Genomic DNA, 16,523 nt, shown 5'->3' with positions numbered 1-16,523 from the left:
ATTTTGTAATAGGGATTTTCTTTTCTCTTTTATATTTGGGCAGCACTGTCTTACATTTTTAGACGGAGCAAAGTGTGCCTGGTTGCCAATTCTTTGTACTCCTCAGAAAGGGCTGAGATTATAGGTGTGTGGTTGTGTGGATTGAAGAGCTTCAGCTTCAGTAGGAAACTAAATCAAAGTCCTAAAAGGTAAACCATCCTCTCTCACACTTTTAACTACTTCACCCCTCAAACTCAGTTTTAGGGTTTGCCATATGAGGGAAGAGGGGAAGAAAAACCTCACCAACCCATAGAATATGCTACACACAGGAGGTGTGCTGACTTTCAGAAGGAAAAGGCAGCTTTCCTTAGGGAGCACGGAGACGTCCGTCCTGCAGCTTCTTTCATTAGTATGCTTACGTTGTCAAAGAACTTTTATCATTTTCTTCCACTCATCCTGTGTGGCATGAGTCCTTTCAACTATAGTGTGATCAGTTTTTTTCAAAAGTCTGTTTAAATGTGATTAGGCAAGTTCATGGGCTGGCAAAATTTGAGTTCTTACACAACTGAAAGATAGAGAAAAACCCACAGTATTGAGCAATGTTTGCAAGGAAGAGAATGATTTCTTCAGTTACTGGAAGTCATTTTTTAAGTGCCTCTAATTCACAATGCATCTTAAAAATAGTTTTAAAGGGACTTCAGTGGGTATATCAATAATTCTGTTTCTTCCTTGCACCAACAGCCTTAAGTCAGGAGACAAAGTCTACAACTACCTTTTCTTCATGCTTTCTTCTACCTTCTCATTTTGCTCTTTCCCTGTGCCTCAAATTGAACTAAATATTTGTGTATAAGTTTTACGTATCTACTAATGAAACCATCAAGATCTCTCAGAACTGCCAGAATAAATTTGATTTTTTTTCTCGCATTAGAGAATCATCTTACAATGCATGAAACTCATTTTCTACAGCTTTTATTGGAAAAAAACTTTTTAAGTCTATCTCAAAATGCAGCACACCTAATTTACTTTTTTTTCCTTTATGGGTATTATTTAATCTTTCACCAACTCAAGAGTTTAGTCCATCAACTTTTAAAGTAAACTTTGACAATGCAAGAAAGTGTTCACAGCTGCAGATACAATGTACAACACTCTGCACTTTCAGTTTCCCTTATTAAATCTTTTATTCCATTTGTAAATATATATGTGCAAAAAAAGGAATGAACACAAAGAAAAACATGCACATATTTTTTGTCAAAAACATTGGCACACGCTAGGAATATCCAGATCAAAGGAAATACATATTTCATTCTTCACTGATTTATCCCCACATGCTCACCCTCGGAGGTTTAGGGTATTTCTCTACAAATACACAATTCCACTGACTTGAATGGGAGTACCTACGGAGTAAATGACTTTGTCTTCTTGAGCAGCACCAAAGCTACTGGCAGTGGTGGTAGCTCATCACCCTCCTTTCTCTCACTTCAAGTTTGAACATTGGGTTGTTGGAGAGGTCCACAGACAAGCATAACACTGATATCATCAGGACACACTGAATATCAAAATACCTTACAGTTTAGAAGATTGGTGTTCCTCACTCTTCCATGTTATCACAGGGAAGTGCTACAGCAAAAGAGACATTCAGTTTCTGAGAAGAGTTATCCATTTAGTTTCTATTTGTGTAAAAAAGCCTATGTGGCTAAGAAGTATTTCCCACCAGGATATGAAAGCTTGGAAGTTGAATTTATTTTGCTGTTTTGTCATAGTAATACAAATAGTAAGAAATGTTTGGGTGTTTTTTCACATATGAAATTAGGGTGCAAAAGAACAGAAAGGGGAAGTTTCATTGCGATTGGTACAGGAAGATGCACGTCTATACACATCTGAGGAAAACTCCCAAATATAAAATACTTGAAATGTTGAAATATATTTATTAAAATAGGTACAAATAGGATAATCAGTTTAAAAAAAGTAACTAACTTTTGAAAAAATGTCCTGCATTGTTTCAAAGGATAGCAATAGATCACAGTGTATCAGAAAGCCTCTTAGAAATATAGTTGGAAAACCTCCAGAAGCAGGAGCTATAATCACTCACGAGACCTTATGAATATATGTTTCACTGACAATGCTCAGTGCTTGCCAGGGCTGCACATGTTCTATTCCCTTGTCATAATCCAAGCTTATGGTTTGCCCTTATGTAAGGGCAGACTCCCCTTACACAAAAGGAGAGGTTATTTTTAAGCTTGAAAAGAGCACTAAAATGACATGAGACTGTTTTCTTTCTTCTTCAGGTGTACTTGCTTTCCCAGGAGATTTCCTAACAATGGGAGAAAAGTCACAATTTTTGTACACCAGGAAAATTGCATGTTAAAAAAATTTAATCCTTCATCTTATTTAAAATAAATATAACCCCCCCCCCATATTCAGTCAATGCTTCTAAAAAAATAAAAGTCTACTGACAGGCAGTCATTCCACTAAAGCAGCTTGTATGTATGTCCCAGGACATAAAATGCTTTCTCAACCCCAAAAATATTGTCTGCAGTACAACTGGGTATTTCTGCAGAAGGCCACTGCATGCATCTCTTCTGGCTGAAGAGATGCATGCAGTGCATGCAGAAAAAAAGCATGGAAGCATGGCAGGTTTGAAACTGAGAGTACAGACAGTGGCTCAAGTTAAAAGTGAGTGAGATGCCTCAGTGCTGCAATGCTTCTAGCCACCTTGACAGAGTTGCAGGTACTCAAAATGGAAAAAAGCAGTCACTTGCACACAATGGAACAAAATGTGCATATTATCATTTAAGGTGCAGTCACTTCTGTTGAGATTCAAGACAGATGGAAATCAAGTTGAAAGAGAAACTAATTCTGTGTCCTGCTGCTGCTAACAGGCTTGATATTTTGTCACATTAATAGAGCAAAAGTCTTTTCAAATAATTGCATCAAGCAGGCTCCAAACAAGTTAAAACTAAAAACTCCTGATTCTGTTGTGTACTGTGTTGCCCCAGGTGGTAAGGCTTCGCTGCCTGGAGCCTCACTTCGACAAATGAGAATAAAGTTACTTCTTGAAACTATTCATCTTCCCTAGGCTGTTCATTCCTCTTTCTTGCCTATCTGAAACAAGTATCACTGCAGAAATCTTGCACCTCTAGTTACAGCATAGAGTATATTTCAATTAAAATTAGATTAAATATAATTTTACCAACATTTCTAGGAGTTCTTAAATAGAACAGCCTTCAGCACATTTAGAAAAAAGGCAACGAACAAAACCAACTGCAAAATAGCTCCCCTATTTCTAGGGGTTGTCATTACAGAAAAGTCACTGGAAAAAACACCTGATTTTGAAGACATTCATATCAGTTCCAGTGGGATAGTCACCTTCTGCAACATGATATGCAGCAGCAGAGGATTGTTCTGAGGGGATGTTTCCTTCTGTATTCCAAAGCTTTTTTCACTTGGTCTTTAGCATCTCCTACATAGTCCTCAACATTTTGCATATTTATCTCAATAACATCAAAAGTGTCTGCCTGTTCCTCCACTAGCAGGGCCACCTGCAGAAAGAGCTCGTGAACTTCCTTAATGCGACCTTCTAACTTGACCAGCTCCTTATGTCGTGTCTCTATCTCATTCAAGGCTGAGCGAGCCCCCTTAACATCCGACAAGAGATTCTCGGAGAAGACATCCCATTTGCCTTGTTCAATCATCTCCTCAATCTGGTTGCCAGAAACATCTTTGCCCATGATCTCAAGCTGCCGCTGAATTCGAATCTTGCAGTTCTCCCGTTGGTTCATCTCTGTTGCATTGTAATCAAACATAGCATCCTGAAATGTGTGCATGAGGTCAACATAGTGGTTTTTCGCTACCCTGGCAATGACAGACATAGCTCCATATTTTGTTATTGCATCTTCACAAAAATCTCTCATCACCTGCAGTTTCCTGTGGATGTTTTCTCCGCGGGCCTTAATGTCTCTGGCAATGCAATTAGTATCTCGTTTGATGCTGCTAAGACGGCGCATGGAAGTAAGGAAGCGGGTGTTTTGCTTTCTGAGCCGGTTGACATCCGCTTTTAGGTGGTCGTTTTCTGTCCGAATGTTCTGTATGTCCTTATGAAGAATTTCCAAGGCATAATCAGTCTCATAAAGGAGAATATCGCGGGGTGAATTTTCATCATCCTCACTATCAGAAAACTGTTGGTTGTGTAACCTGGCAATTTCATGCAGCTCACTTAGACGGTCTTTCATCCTGCCTGTAAAACAGAGGAACAGAAGGAATGAAGTTTAAAGTAACTGAAATATTGGTTTACAAGAATTGAAAGTTCATAACTAATAACTACATTATAGTAATAACTATATCATAGATAACAAACATAACTACATCAAAGATAACTAAAAATATCAGATTTTAAATTTGTTCACAGTATTTCATACTGTAATGAATATCAGACACAAAAATCTGCTGCTACAACTCTTTTCTAGAAAGTACAAAGCTTAGAAACTGAAAAACTGCAAGAGAGAAGACAATAAATCCTGAGGACAAATCCAAAAGAATAAGACAATACACAACCTCCCTCCCAAATGGCAGTCTTCCACATGGACAAAAAAAGCCAAACTCTCAATAGGAAGCCTTCAGCTATCAGTATCTGTAGACATGTTAATAACATAATTTGCTCACTAGAGAAATCTCCTCTAGCTCTTGACCCTTCATTATATCAACTGCCCAAAATGTCACAGTTCCTCTGTCATTCTAAGCTTTCTTTTCCTGGGAGAATAGTAGGAAGCCTCTCAGAAACACAAATGGCATTTACCAATACATTTGGGAAAGAAAAGTTTCAAAAAATGGTGTGGAAAAAAAGCAAATGCAAGTTTAGTGTCTCCAGATGCTATCATTGACCATAGGCATTAACAAAATAACACAGCAATAGCAGCATTTTATAAGTAAAACCATCTATCCAACCCTTTTTTTTTTTTTTGTATGATAGAAAAATCTTACGGAAGGAATGAAGTAACACTGTTGTTACAGATCAGGATCCATTTTCAATGTGTTTGCCTCAGAAATACTAAACTACAAAAACATTTCATTAAAAAACCACAGAATGAGTAATCTGTGCAGACCAGTTACATGGTAATAAAATATAATTCTCCTATATTGTTTACTTGAAATCCAGACCAACAGTCTTGGCAGAAAATAAATTCTGAAAGCTCCAGCAAGAACCTTGCACTGTTTCAGCAAGCAGGAAAATAAAAATCTTTCATCACAAGCGCTGTACATTCCAACCTCATTTAAATCAGTAAGTAAGAGAATCAAGTTAAGGAGCACCAAACAGGACATCTCTAGATCTCTTTAGAGGATTCAATTTTGGTTTTCCAATAATTAAAGTATCTTCACAGCATTTACAAAAACGCTTTCCGCCGTGAACAACATATCCCTTCATAGGATCATCAGCCATTCTCAGGTTAAGAAAAGTCTCGTGTATATACCCAGTATAATAGGCCTAAATCTAATGTGAATTAAAACTGCAAGTTTATAATCTATTTCATGGGACTGTTAGACAAGTTAAAGATGTTAGGGAGGAGATGGGAAAGATTCTGTCACTGGCAAAGTTTCTTGGGCTTGTATAGTTCATTGGGGGCATATACTGGAGTTGAGAAGTGTCCTGATTAGGATCACATATTGAAGTAAAAAGGTAAATTTCAACTTACACCAATCCTTTCACAAGCAATGTAAATCAAGCAAGTCCATTAATATCCTCAGGAATGCACACATGTAAGATAATTGTTTGAATTTAAAACTTAAGCCACATAGATCCAACTCAATCATACAGAGAAAGCTTTAGAAAATTAAAGATTTCTCACCTACTTCCTCAGCAATAGTAAAATCAAGACTTTCACCTCATGCCACAACATTAAGATGAAAAATCCGCATCTGAAAGATAAAAACCAAAATGTGTGGTGCAGCTTAAAAGTCAGGTATTTGGGTTTACTTGGCTTTAAAATTGCTCAAGGAACACAGTAAATTTATTTGGGGTATTTGGAAACTGCTACCTTGAGAAACAACCTTTTAGGATTTTTTGCATAAAGAAAAACAGCAGGCCGTAATGCAACAACACCACAGAGGTCTTTTCCTATTTCAGCTTCTCGTTTCAAACAAAGGGGAACCAGATCTTCCCAAGAGAGGACAAAAACTTCCAAGCACTCCTTGAATAGTGTCAGGGACAGAACTGACACTAAAGGTCTGAAACAAATAAGCATGGGAGAGTAAGGGGGGACAGCAATTTGAAACATTTCAGCTTAACAGGTCAGTGTTTAGAAAAGTTGACCTTCTTTATCAGATGCTGTTATTACTCGGCAAAGTTTGCATCTACTTTTATGTTGATAGGATTGCTTGTAATTAGAACAGCAATATATTGATACATAGTATCAATTACCAGGACTCAATCTGTAAAATGAGAGTCAGTCTCTCCCTTCATACAAGGCCCAGTGCAGAAGTAGAAGTTGGGCTTCCTGGCTAGGAAGTGACTCTGCAGACAAGGACCTTGGTGTGCTGGTAGACATGAACTTGAAGACGAGCCAGCAATGCGTCTAGGCTGGAGTAGCAAAAGTGAGGAAGAGAAGGGACCCCTCCTGTCCAACACTTGAGAAGCCACAGGGCTCCCCAGTGCAGTAATCATAGATGCACTGTGGTGAGCTGAGGGGAGGCCACAGAGATGATCATTGGTGCTGGAGCACCCAACATATGAAGAGAGGCTTGAGAGACTTGGGAATGTTCAGCCGGAAAAACAGGAAGCTCAAGGGAGATCTTGTTGCTGTCACCAACTGCTTAATGCAAGTCTAGACCCTTCATGGAAATGTACAACAATAGCACAAGAGGCAACAGGCCTTAAGTGAAAAAAAGGGAAAAGCCAGCCAGATAGCAGAGAGGTGGGAAAAGGAAGGAAAAAACCCCCAAACCTTCAGAAACAATAGAAAAGGTGCCCAGAAAAGTCTGCATCCTTGAAGATATTCAAAAGATATCCTTGAAGATATTCAAAACTCTACTTGACATGGCCCTCAGCAACCTGAACTACCTATGTGTGTTTTGAGGTGGGCTGGATTAATGTCCAAAGGTCTACTCTAAATCTGTCTCTGCCTTAGATCAAAAGTTTGCTAATTTGAATATGAACATTAAATACACTCAACTACTTGGGCAGGTTTATATAAGATATATCTAAAACATTAGAATATCAAGACATAAACTACTCTAGTGTAACAACTGCAAGTGTATAGATACCTTAATTTTGAGAGTGTGAATTTTAATAGATTAGATGTCAGTTTTATTTTATTTTAAACTACTGTGCATGTTCAACCTGGAACATGTACTTCCATGTTGGTAATTCTGGGCTAGGTAAATCTGTCCTTGTAAAAATGAAGTTCCTTCTGCAGTCCATCATGGCATGTACACCCAAACATACACAGAGGAAATAAAAAGCAGGCCAGGTGATGACTGCAGAGGTTACAACTTTGAAGCCAGATGCTCAGCAAGTACAGTCAGCTGAGGATGTGTTCAGTACTCATCTCTTCATGTTAGTGTGTTACTTCTTGGTATTAATCACCACAATGATTGGCTTTCCCATGATGCATGAGAAAGACACAAATTATCCTGTTGCAATAAGACTGCAGCCCCACACAGCTCTGTATGACATGGGATTTCAGATAAGAAAGAAAATCCACTCTGAAAATCAAAAACAATGCATATGTATAAATCCCCTTTCTGTTTGCCCCATATACATACAAAAGGAGTGCTGCATAGCATATTTCCATTGCCATGCTAATGTTCTGCAGCCTGTTATCTACATAGAAATAATTTAAGGATGAAAAGTTATTTCTATAGAAACAAATGAGTTGCACACCTATATTTATGTCAGCTTTAACATTTGTATATCCACATTTTTGGGGACAAACAGTGAAATAAAGAAGCAGTTTTAGCACAGCATGGACATTCCATTGCCAGCAGCTGGGAAGGAAGGCAGTGTTTCTTCTTTCAGCATTCATAAAAGGCAGCTGTGCTAGTTAATACCAGCTTGTGGGTTACCAAAAGTATGATCAGTAATATTTTCAGCCTCAAGTAGGGCCTCCTTACAAGATGGAGATTTTACTTCAGTTGAAGTGGTCTATTTGAGGAACAACAGATATTTCAAAACAAGCCAGTCAAAAACAATTTCTCTCAGTAGTTCTTCTCTCCCTCAGAAGGTAAAAGTCCTACTACAAACCCATGTGGCTCATCCTGTCTCTGAATGGCATGTGATTTTGATCGCATGACACACAATAGATGTGAGCCAAAAAACAAGTGGTGAACAATTAGGAAATAACCTGCTCCTAGGCAAAATTACTTCATAGCTAAGTGTGTGTCAGTACATTTCAGTGACTTCCCATATGGCTTGTAGTGGATGTGGTATTGACAGCAATCAACTCAAGATGGATTTGCCAAGTCAATTACAATACAAATAGTGTGTTGCTGTTGCACTAAAATGCAAGCCATGTATAGGTAAAAAAAGTGTTAAATGCAGCTGAAGCCTTTAATTTAAGAGTTGGAGTCTCAGATTTAATAACAATTTTCAAGTAACTTTCTGTTTTGGAAACAACTGTCTTTGACCAGATTTAATGTTTTTGCCTGTTGTCCAATAACAGATCTGACAATATTAATTAACTTTGAAAACAGACTATTTTTTTACAATAGGTTTTCCTCTTTCCATAAGAGCTTCTAACTGACTTATAGCAGAGTGCTAGTCATCTTTTCAGACCAAATTTCCTCTCTCCCCAATCATGTCCATCACTAGTGGTACAGCAGGCTTGAATTTTTTAAACTGCCTTTTTTTTTCTCACTTCTCCTCTACAAGAACTTGAAGAAACACCAAAAATCACAATCTAATGATTAGGACAGTTTGCCTTCTGGAGTTGTTTCAAGATCACATCTGTGTATTAGCAACTATGACAGAGATCAGCATTTTAAAATTTTTTATGGCCTTACTGAAGGGAAGTTAGCCTCTCTGGAGTTTCTTGGATTGGGCAATGCTTAAAAACAGACAAAATGTATCCATGACTGAACATCCATTGGTTAACACTGAACAGCAGTTATAAAGCTACAGAAATCCAGCAAGAAGATGCAAGTGTATCTGAAGACTATTAGACACTGCCCAGCTCAGATGGTCAAAGCCTGCGTACAGCAGAACACCTCCTTTATACTTGCCATCACCCCAGTGACAAATGTATGCAGTTGCAAATGTTTCAGGACATTATTTTTTCCCAAAAGCTTGCACGAAGTGTCAACTTCTCTGTATCAGGATACATTTTTTTATTACAAGCTGATATATTCAGAAAAGTAGGAATGGCTCCATTCTTTGCAGGCTATTTTGCAGTTGGCAGAATCTCCAAGTCTCAAGCGGTACCTTTCCTAACATAAAGGCTAGGAAAGGTTTAGGGGGTAAAAATTAAACTTCAGATAGTTTGTTGCTTCTAACTCAAAGTAATGAGGCAATAATTGGTTGAATACTGATAGCTTTGGAGGCGCTTCTTTGACTTTTCTCAGTTTCTTTACCAGCATTCAATCTCTTCAACATAAAGGAACTCTCAACTTTTGTATGACAGCATATTATAAATTCAAGGATCTAGGGTGCATCTCATACTTTCCAGATGTATTCAATAAGGTTAACCATCTTGGTGTTTTCCCTTGAGTGGTTATAAGGTTTCACAGACATTAGTATCAAAACTAGGGAAAGTTGATGGCATGCATCACATGCACTATAATACGGATTGCATTTTTCACGTATTAATGATGAGATTGACAAAAAAAATCTGAAGTTTTAACTTGATACTGCTCAGTAGCCATTAGTAAACATTATTCCTGCATTGGAGAGGACAGCTTGTTGTACATAGGTTGACTGCTACTAATTACTAGGTTGTCTAAATTTTCACTGGAGAGCTGTGGATCCCCACTGACGAATTTTCAATGCTGGATAGATGATAAAATGGATTCTCAGTATCTCCTCTTGACATTTTTCTCACAAGTCATATAAATGAGCAATTGTAACTAGATTTGGTGTTGGTTGGGGTGGGGCAGCTGTATCAGGGTGGTAGACAAAAAAAGTGTCTCCACCTTCACTACATGGCCCATTGAAAATTGTAAAGTCTTCATGTGCATTGTTTGAAGCCTCTCCCAAAGTCGGGAACTCTCTTCAGAAGTCCTCATGCTTCTGTATATAAATGGAAGTTCAAAGCAGAAAGGTAATGCACATCCAAATTTGGCCACTTCATTTTCTTGAGGATGCCAGAAACAGGATAGATAGTTATCCACTGCAGATATTGAAAACTTGCTGAATCCTTGGAATCCTTGAGACCCGTGAGCTGACTCCAATTGGCTTTAATGTGCACAGCTTGCTAAAACCACAGCAACATTACAAAGAGTAGATGAACATGTGTGGGATTGTATTTTACCCAGGAGAGGGAAAACAATCCCACCATGGCTGCCTATTCAGTGCTTTCCAGTACATGCCGTAGGCTGACTACTGCAGTGTGCCCTTCCTACCACAGGCCACACTAAGGTCTTCAGGTAAAATTGTCCTGGATGGAGACAAGGGGGTATGAACTGTATGTCCACAGGCTCAGCAAATAGTTAGGACAGAAGCATACCACTCACCTAAATGGTGAGACAGCCATCCATGCATTTCTTGGCAATTACTACAGCTCAGCATCATTACGAGTCACTGCTCAAGGAAATTAGACAACCACTCATAGGCAGTGCTGGCACTACAGTGCCGTGAGTATATACATTATCTAATTAATCACTTCAGCTTCCCTGAAACACATTGGCTCAGTGAAATAGCTACGTACATACCACATTTATATAACTACTATTGCTACCACACAGTGGTATTTATTTATAAGTGATTAAGACATTATGTTGGCATGTGAGTAGAAATACAAGGCTGCATGTGATCATCAGTCAGAAGCAACACGTTCTACCAACACTTTTAAATTAGCACATAGCATTATTTTTTTAAAAACACATATATTTAAAGCTTGTAATAAAGCATTATAATCTGAGATCAATTACTCTTTAATTTAAAAAAATCCCTTTAAGGTTAAATACAGGGTGTTTTCTTGGTATTTGTTCGTGTGGACCAGTACACATGAGGCTCAGTTTGGGATCCTACTGCAAAATCTACACAACTGTACCTGCACCAAAATAGTTTAAGCCAGGAAATAACCCTCACAGCCACACATGCATACCCACACCCTCAGCCCCAGGACGTGTCAGGTGCTGGCAGGCTTTATGGAAGTTACACTACTTAGCAGTCCATAAGTTTTTACAGGCCCATTCAAAGTACCAGTGAAGTTGAGACAAGATATTGAGAAGTTGAGACAAGGTGTAATTAGGGACATGCTAGCCAGTGGTACTTAGAGAATCTGTTCCTGATTGGACATATCCAAAGCTCAAGCAAACCTTATTCTTGCTTTCAAAAATAAGTGAGTTGTCACTACCACAAACACAGAACAGAGAAAAGGCATAGCAGGAAAGGCTGGAGTGTGCAGTAATTTCTTGTCTTTTGTGAACATGAGTTTGTCAAAAATAATCTTGGCAGGTTAACTGTCATAGCAGACAGAGCAAAAGCTGCACACATGATAAGCCTTTTGAAGTCAAGATATGTGACATCATTCTCTCTCTGATAAACTACATAAATATGGTATAGATGAGAAGTGCCTAACACTGTGTGATAGGCTAGATAAGATATCCAGACACTCGACACAATCAGTAAAATCTATCAAAGAAGATATTGAAACCGAACTGCGTTGCTCCTCTCATATGGAGCCTCCCTGGTCCCCAAGAGGGGGTTCCCAGGAGCTAGTCCTAGGCAGGAGTGGTGCTGCTGCTCCTTGGGAATGATGTTCCTCACCAGAGATGGCTCATGTGGGGGCCACATCTTGGGGAGCAACCCAAAATGCAGATGTAACAAAAAATGGCCTCTCTGCAAAACTGCAAAAAGCGGTAACCCCGCATTTGGTGTTGAGTTTGTTGGATCAAATTAACATTGCCTCAGTAGTTTCTGCACCATGCTTTGCCCTCCCTGCCTAGAGGGAGAGGAAGCAAGCATTTGGTGGTGGAGGGGAGGAGAAATTATGAGCATTTAAGGTGATCTTGACAAAGAAGAGAAGAATTTACAAAAATCTATAAGGAAATTCAATAGAGACAAGCCTGGTATATTTAGATAAAATTATTCACTCAGAAATAGGGAACACCTAGTTTTGTAGCACAGAAGCATTAGTGGAGTTATAGCAGACTGCAAGCTACAAAACAAGCTCACAATATAATGCCATTGTAAAAAAAAACAAAACCCCATGTCTTATATGAGAAATGGCATGGGAAGGAATGGTTGTACTCTGCTTGGCATAGATAAAGCCCCAGCTGGAATAGTATATCCTGCACCAGTTATCACACTAGGAAAGTCAAAGGGAGCATATTTGGCATTGTCTCCAAATGGTTTAGAAAATACAGCCCTGGAGGAAGAGGAGTTGAAGTAATTATGCTCATTTTATGCAGAAGACTAAGGAGAGAGACACAGCACTCCAATGCACAAAAGGACTTTTCTATGAAAAAAGAAATGATCAGTTTGATCCCTGTGTTGACATTGGAAACACACTAAGTAATCAGTTTGTTTCATACATGAGACCTATGTTGAACTGGCTGTGACTAGATGAAAATTGGATCATTTCTCCGTGGAAGCACTGTGGGATCCTTTTCCTTAAAGGACAGAAAGAGGGTACAGAAGTCCCTCTCAGGCCTGGTTTAGGTGCACACCTACAATGCACCAAATGGATTAGGTAATGTCTTACAGTCTCCCCATGGCCCCGCATTCCCACGATTTGTTCAGTGCCCTTGCTCCCAGTTTCATCGTGTGTCCCACAGTGTACGTGTTCACACAGTGCTGCCCATGCTGGGGAGCAATTTGGGTGACTCTTTTCACCCAGCAGTGGCAACTACCATTTCTCCTTCTGGAGCAGATCTTGGTTACTGTTATAGTATAGTGGAAAGTGTCAGACGTGGAGCCTAAGCCCACAGCACCCAAATTCTCCAGGACTGATAGAATATGCATTTGTGTTCCATGGCATAAGGTTTATCTGCAGTGTCCAGAAGATATTGTTATCACATTTTACCCATTTTAATGTCTCAAAAGGTCTTCTGTACCATGCTTAGTTTCTTCATGGAGATATCTTTTGACAGTAAGAGTTAACTTGCAATTTTAGTCTCAGCCAAAACACCAGATACCATATGACTGAATTTCAGAGCAGTGGTCATACAAGGCAATCAGTGAAAAAAAAGGTGAAAAAAAGTCCAACAGAGGAGTTGGGCACCTAAGCCATCTTTTCTTAAGAAGGCTGATCTTTATCCTGTTTGTCTGTTTTGAATTTTTAAAAAAAGTTATGCTCATCTTGTAGTCTCACCACTATTTAAATAGTGAGTATCATGACTGGTAAGAAAGCAGCATCTTTCAAATTGTATTCCCTGAAACAGTCATATGTTGCTGTTTTGATCCCTGACAGCTTAAAAAACAGCTCCTAAAATACCATCTAAAGAACAGGAACAAGAAGTGCAAACGTCCGTTTCAGGCCAGTGTTGTTACTCTAGTCATTTCCTTTCTTGGTATCACAGTGACATGTAGTTATCTCAGATGTACACGAGTGCTAATTCTTCTTGGTAGGAAAGGAAATGAATATTGGTTCATAGGAAGCAATCAAAGAACTCTAACTTTTGCACGCAATTCCAGATCTGGCCATGATGATGCCCGAGAAAGAAGAAAAAACTATTATATTTTGCCTATAGACCAAATATTCTATAAAATCTGCTTTGGAGTTATTCATAACCACGTATGAGCACTATGAACGAAATCTTAATTCTTGTTAAGATGGACAAACAAGGCAGCTGGAAATGCAGACACCGTTGGGACTGGATGAGAAGGCTCATATTGGAAAGCGCCTCTAGTTTTCCCTCATCTTGTGAAAACCCAGCCATCCCTTTTGCCCTCTATGAGGAACAGAGTTAGCATAAGGCATCACTGGACCCAAAAGCCCCGGTCCGCACCTCCTGCCTCCGGGCTTCAGACTTCCCCTCTCGACCAAAACGGGGCAGTTTCGTCTATTCTTATGCAAAACCGAGGTGCAAAGCGCTCCGCTCGCCCCGCGGCCCCCCGCCCTGCCGGCTGGGCTGGCTGCCGAGCACCGGAGCTCGCCCCGACAGCAGGTGAAGGAGTAGCCCGACCGCCCTCGCCGGATCCCGGGCTCCGGCACGGCCCAACACTGCCCTCCGTCCGGTAGCAGCTCCGAGAGGGTCGGCGTCCGGGAACCCCAGCTGATGCTGAGCAGAGCTCGAGGATACGAATGTGCTCCCGTCCCGGGAGCCCACACCGGCTCCCCGCCGCCGATGGCGAGGTGCCCGGGCTGAAGAAGCCAAAGTCGGTCCGGCCCCCTCCGAGACAGAAGAGCGCTGTTTCGCCCCCCCCCGCCCCGGCAGGTACTCACCGCCGGGCAGGACGGGGCAGCCCGGCCCGTTCCGTCCCGCGTCTCTCCGCGCGCGCCGCTCCCACGCGAGGCCGATGCGGCCGCCGCGCCCGCGCCGTCGGGCCGAGCGTCCATCCCGCGGAGCGCCCCGCCCCCGCCGCCCGGCTCGCCCGCCCATTGGCTGCCGGAGGGGTGATTTGCATGGCGGGCCCCGCCCCGTCGGTCCGTCGGGCAGGGCCGTGTGGCGGGGCGGGCGCGCGGCCCCTGTGCCACCCCTGTGCCGCCCCTGTGCCGCCCCTGTGCCGCCCCTGTGCCGCCCCTGTGCCGCCCCCTCCCTCCTCCTGCCCGGCCTGGCGGGGCCGTGCTCGGCTCGCTCGGTTCCCAGCGCGGGGAAAGTCCGCGCCCGTGGGTGCTGGGAAGCGTGGGTGGGCTGAGGTGGCCCGTTTCTTTGCCGTCGTCCCCGAGAACGTCCCCTGCCCTTTCTTGCCGTCGCCTCCTCGCCGGGAAGCGGGTGCTTTCCGACCGCCGGGCTGCGAGGGCTTGGGGATGGGACTGGTGGTGCGGTGAGACGCGGGGCCGGCAAAGAGTGAAATCCGAGGGGGCGAGGGAACAGCTAGGATCAGGCGCCGCCGTGAGCGGGGAAGGGGCGCGTCCCCCCAGCCGCGTCCCCCCGGCTGTCTGCCCTGTCCTGCCGGCTTGAGCCGCGCATGATGAAATGGGACGGCAAAAGAACTTCTACGAATGTAATTCACATTACTGCTGCTTAGTGGGAGGATGAGAAGCTGTGCTCTTTTCACCGTGCTACAGGGTACGGGTCAAATTTAGCCCATTTTTTGGATGTTGGCTTCAACTCCGATAAATTTGACTATTCCTGGGGGAAAATAAAAAAACCAAACCCAAACAAAACACCTTCCCCATCATTCTAACTGAAAAAAACCTGACAAAACTTTGGTGTTACAATGTGTGATGCACACTAATAATACACATAAATAAGCCACACAAGTAGTTACAGAGGTTGTTCAAGTCTCTCTGAGGTGGGAAGTTTTAGAGATTTTTGAACATCTTGGACAAGCATTTTCTTCACCCTTTCACCACAGAAATTAAGACAATTTGAATCTGGAAATTTTAAAAGATAGAAGTTACTTTTCTGTTGGTGCAAAGATGTAGCTGAAAGAGCAATGTTGCTTTCCTGAGCTGTCATCAGTTATAAGGCTCAAAAATTTCTCATGTATTGTGTCAATCCCTCCATGCCCAAGACCAAATCTGTCATGATGGAGACAGTTGCAGAGACACAGGAAGCTTCCTCCCTCCTTATTTTCTATACTGTTGTGTCAGGAAAAAATTGAGCAACAGGTAAATGCTAGAGGTTTTATGGTTAACAGTTAGCTAAAAATATATCTGACAGAAAGGCTCTTTCCCCTTGAAAAATCCAAGACTGCACTACAGGGTTCTTCCATGTGGAGAACTTTGCTGGCATTTTTCCCTTAGACCTTAATGCTGGAGAGAAATTTATGGTTGGGTATCATTGGTCCCCTAAAACTACCTGAAGGCACTGAATTATGAGTAGGTTTTCTCTTCTTTTCTGAGCTTCTGCTTGGTGAGCCCAGCTACAGCATCCCCAGTGTGTGGGCAGTTGGTTTTCTCTTTGCCACTGGACCACGGAGAGCAAATGGGCCTTCAAGGTTGTTAATGCAAGCGGAGCTGAAAATAAAGCTGCGTGTTAATGTGATGTCACGGGTAATCACAGATACAGACTGCTTTGTATGGCATGGAACAAGAATTACAAATTAATCTGCTGTTATTGCAGCACAGGCAAAGCTATTGGGTGCATTGATTGATGTGTCTGATGATCAAAAATGAGCAAAATGCTCATCTACAAACATCTGGTATCTTCCCTATAATTTGTGAGGAGGATTTGAAAGACCAAATAGATGACAGTCAAGTCTCCTCTGCTTTGGGAGACACTTCAGTTAAAATTTCAGTAGCTGAGTAGAAGGCAAGGTAGCAATATTGTTAAAATATTAATCTTCT

General features: G+C 41.4%; 1 protein-coding gene across 2 annotated transcripts; it reads right to left on the bottom strand.

The window, feature by feature from the left end:
• Window positions 1-932: 932 nt before the first annotated feature.
• STX11 (syntaxin 11) lies at window positions 933-14,590 on the bottom strand. Of its 2 annotated transcripts, XM_051811101.1 has the most exons (3): window positions 14,514-14,590; window positions 5,824-5,889; window positions 933-4,213 (listed from the first exon to the last, which is right to left on the bottom strand). In XM_051811101.1, exon 3 carries the CDS (start codon window positions 4,206-4,208, stop codon window positions 3,342-3,344), a length of 867 nt encoding a protein of 288 aa, XP_051667061.1. In that variant the 5' UTR covers window positions 4,209-4,213; window positions 5,824-5,889; window positions 14,514-14,590; the 3' UTR covers window positions 933-3,341. The 2 variants fall into 2 exon arrangements, with proteins under 2 accessions (XP_051667061.1, XP_051667062.1); XM_051811102.1 differs by lacking the exon at window positions 5,824-5,889.
• Window positions 14,591-16,523: the final 1,933 nt, after the last annotated feature.

Source organism: Manacus candei, unplaced genomic scaffold, assembly GCF_025592945.1.
Source record: "Manacus candei isolate 608988 ecotype Guabito, Panama unplaced genomic scaffold, ASM2559294v1 h1tg000081l, whole genome shotgun sequence".
NCBI classification, from domain to species: Eukaryota; Metazoa; Chordata; class Aves; order Passeriformes; family Pipridae; genus Manacus; species Manacus candei.
Note: the sequence above shows the minus strand (reverse complement) of the source record. Positions and strands in the feature narration are given on the sequence as shown.

What these genes read in the sequence shown, in the direction of transcription:
- STX11 (XM_051811101.1), bottom strand. Translation starts at nt 4,208, where the DNA reads ATGAAAGACCGTCTAAGTGAGCTGCATGAAATTGCCAGGTTACACAAC.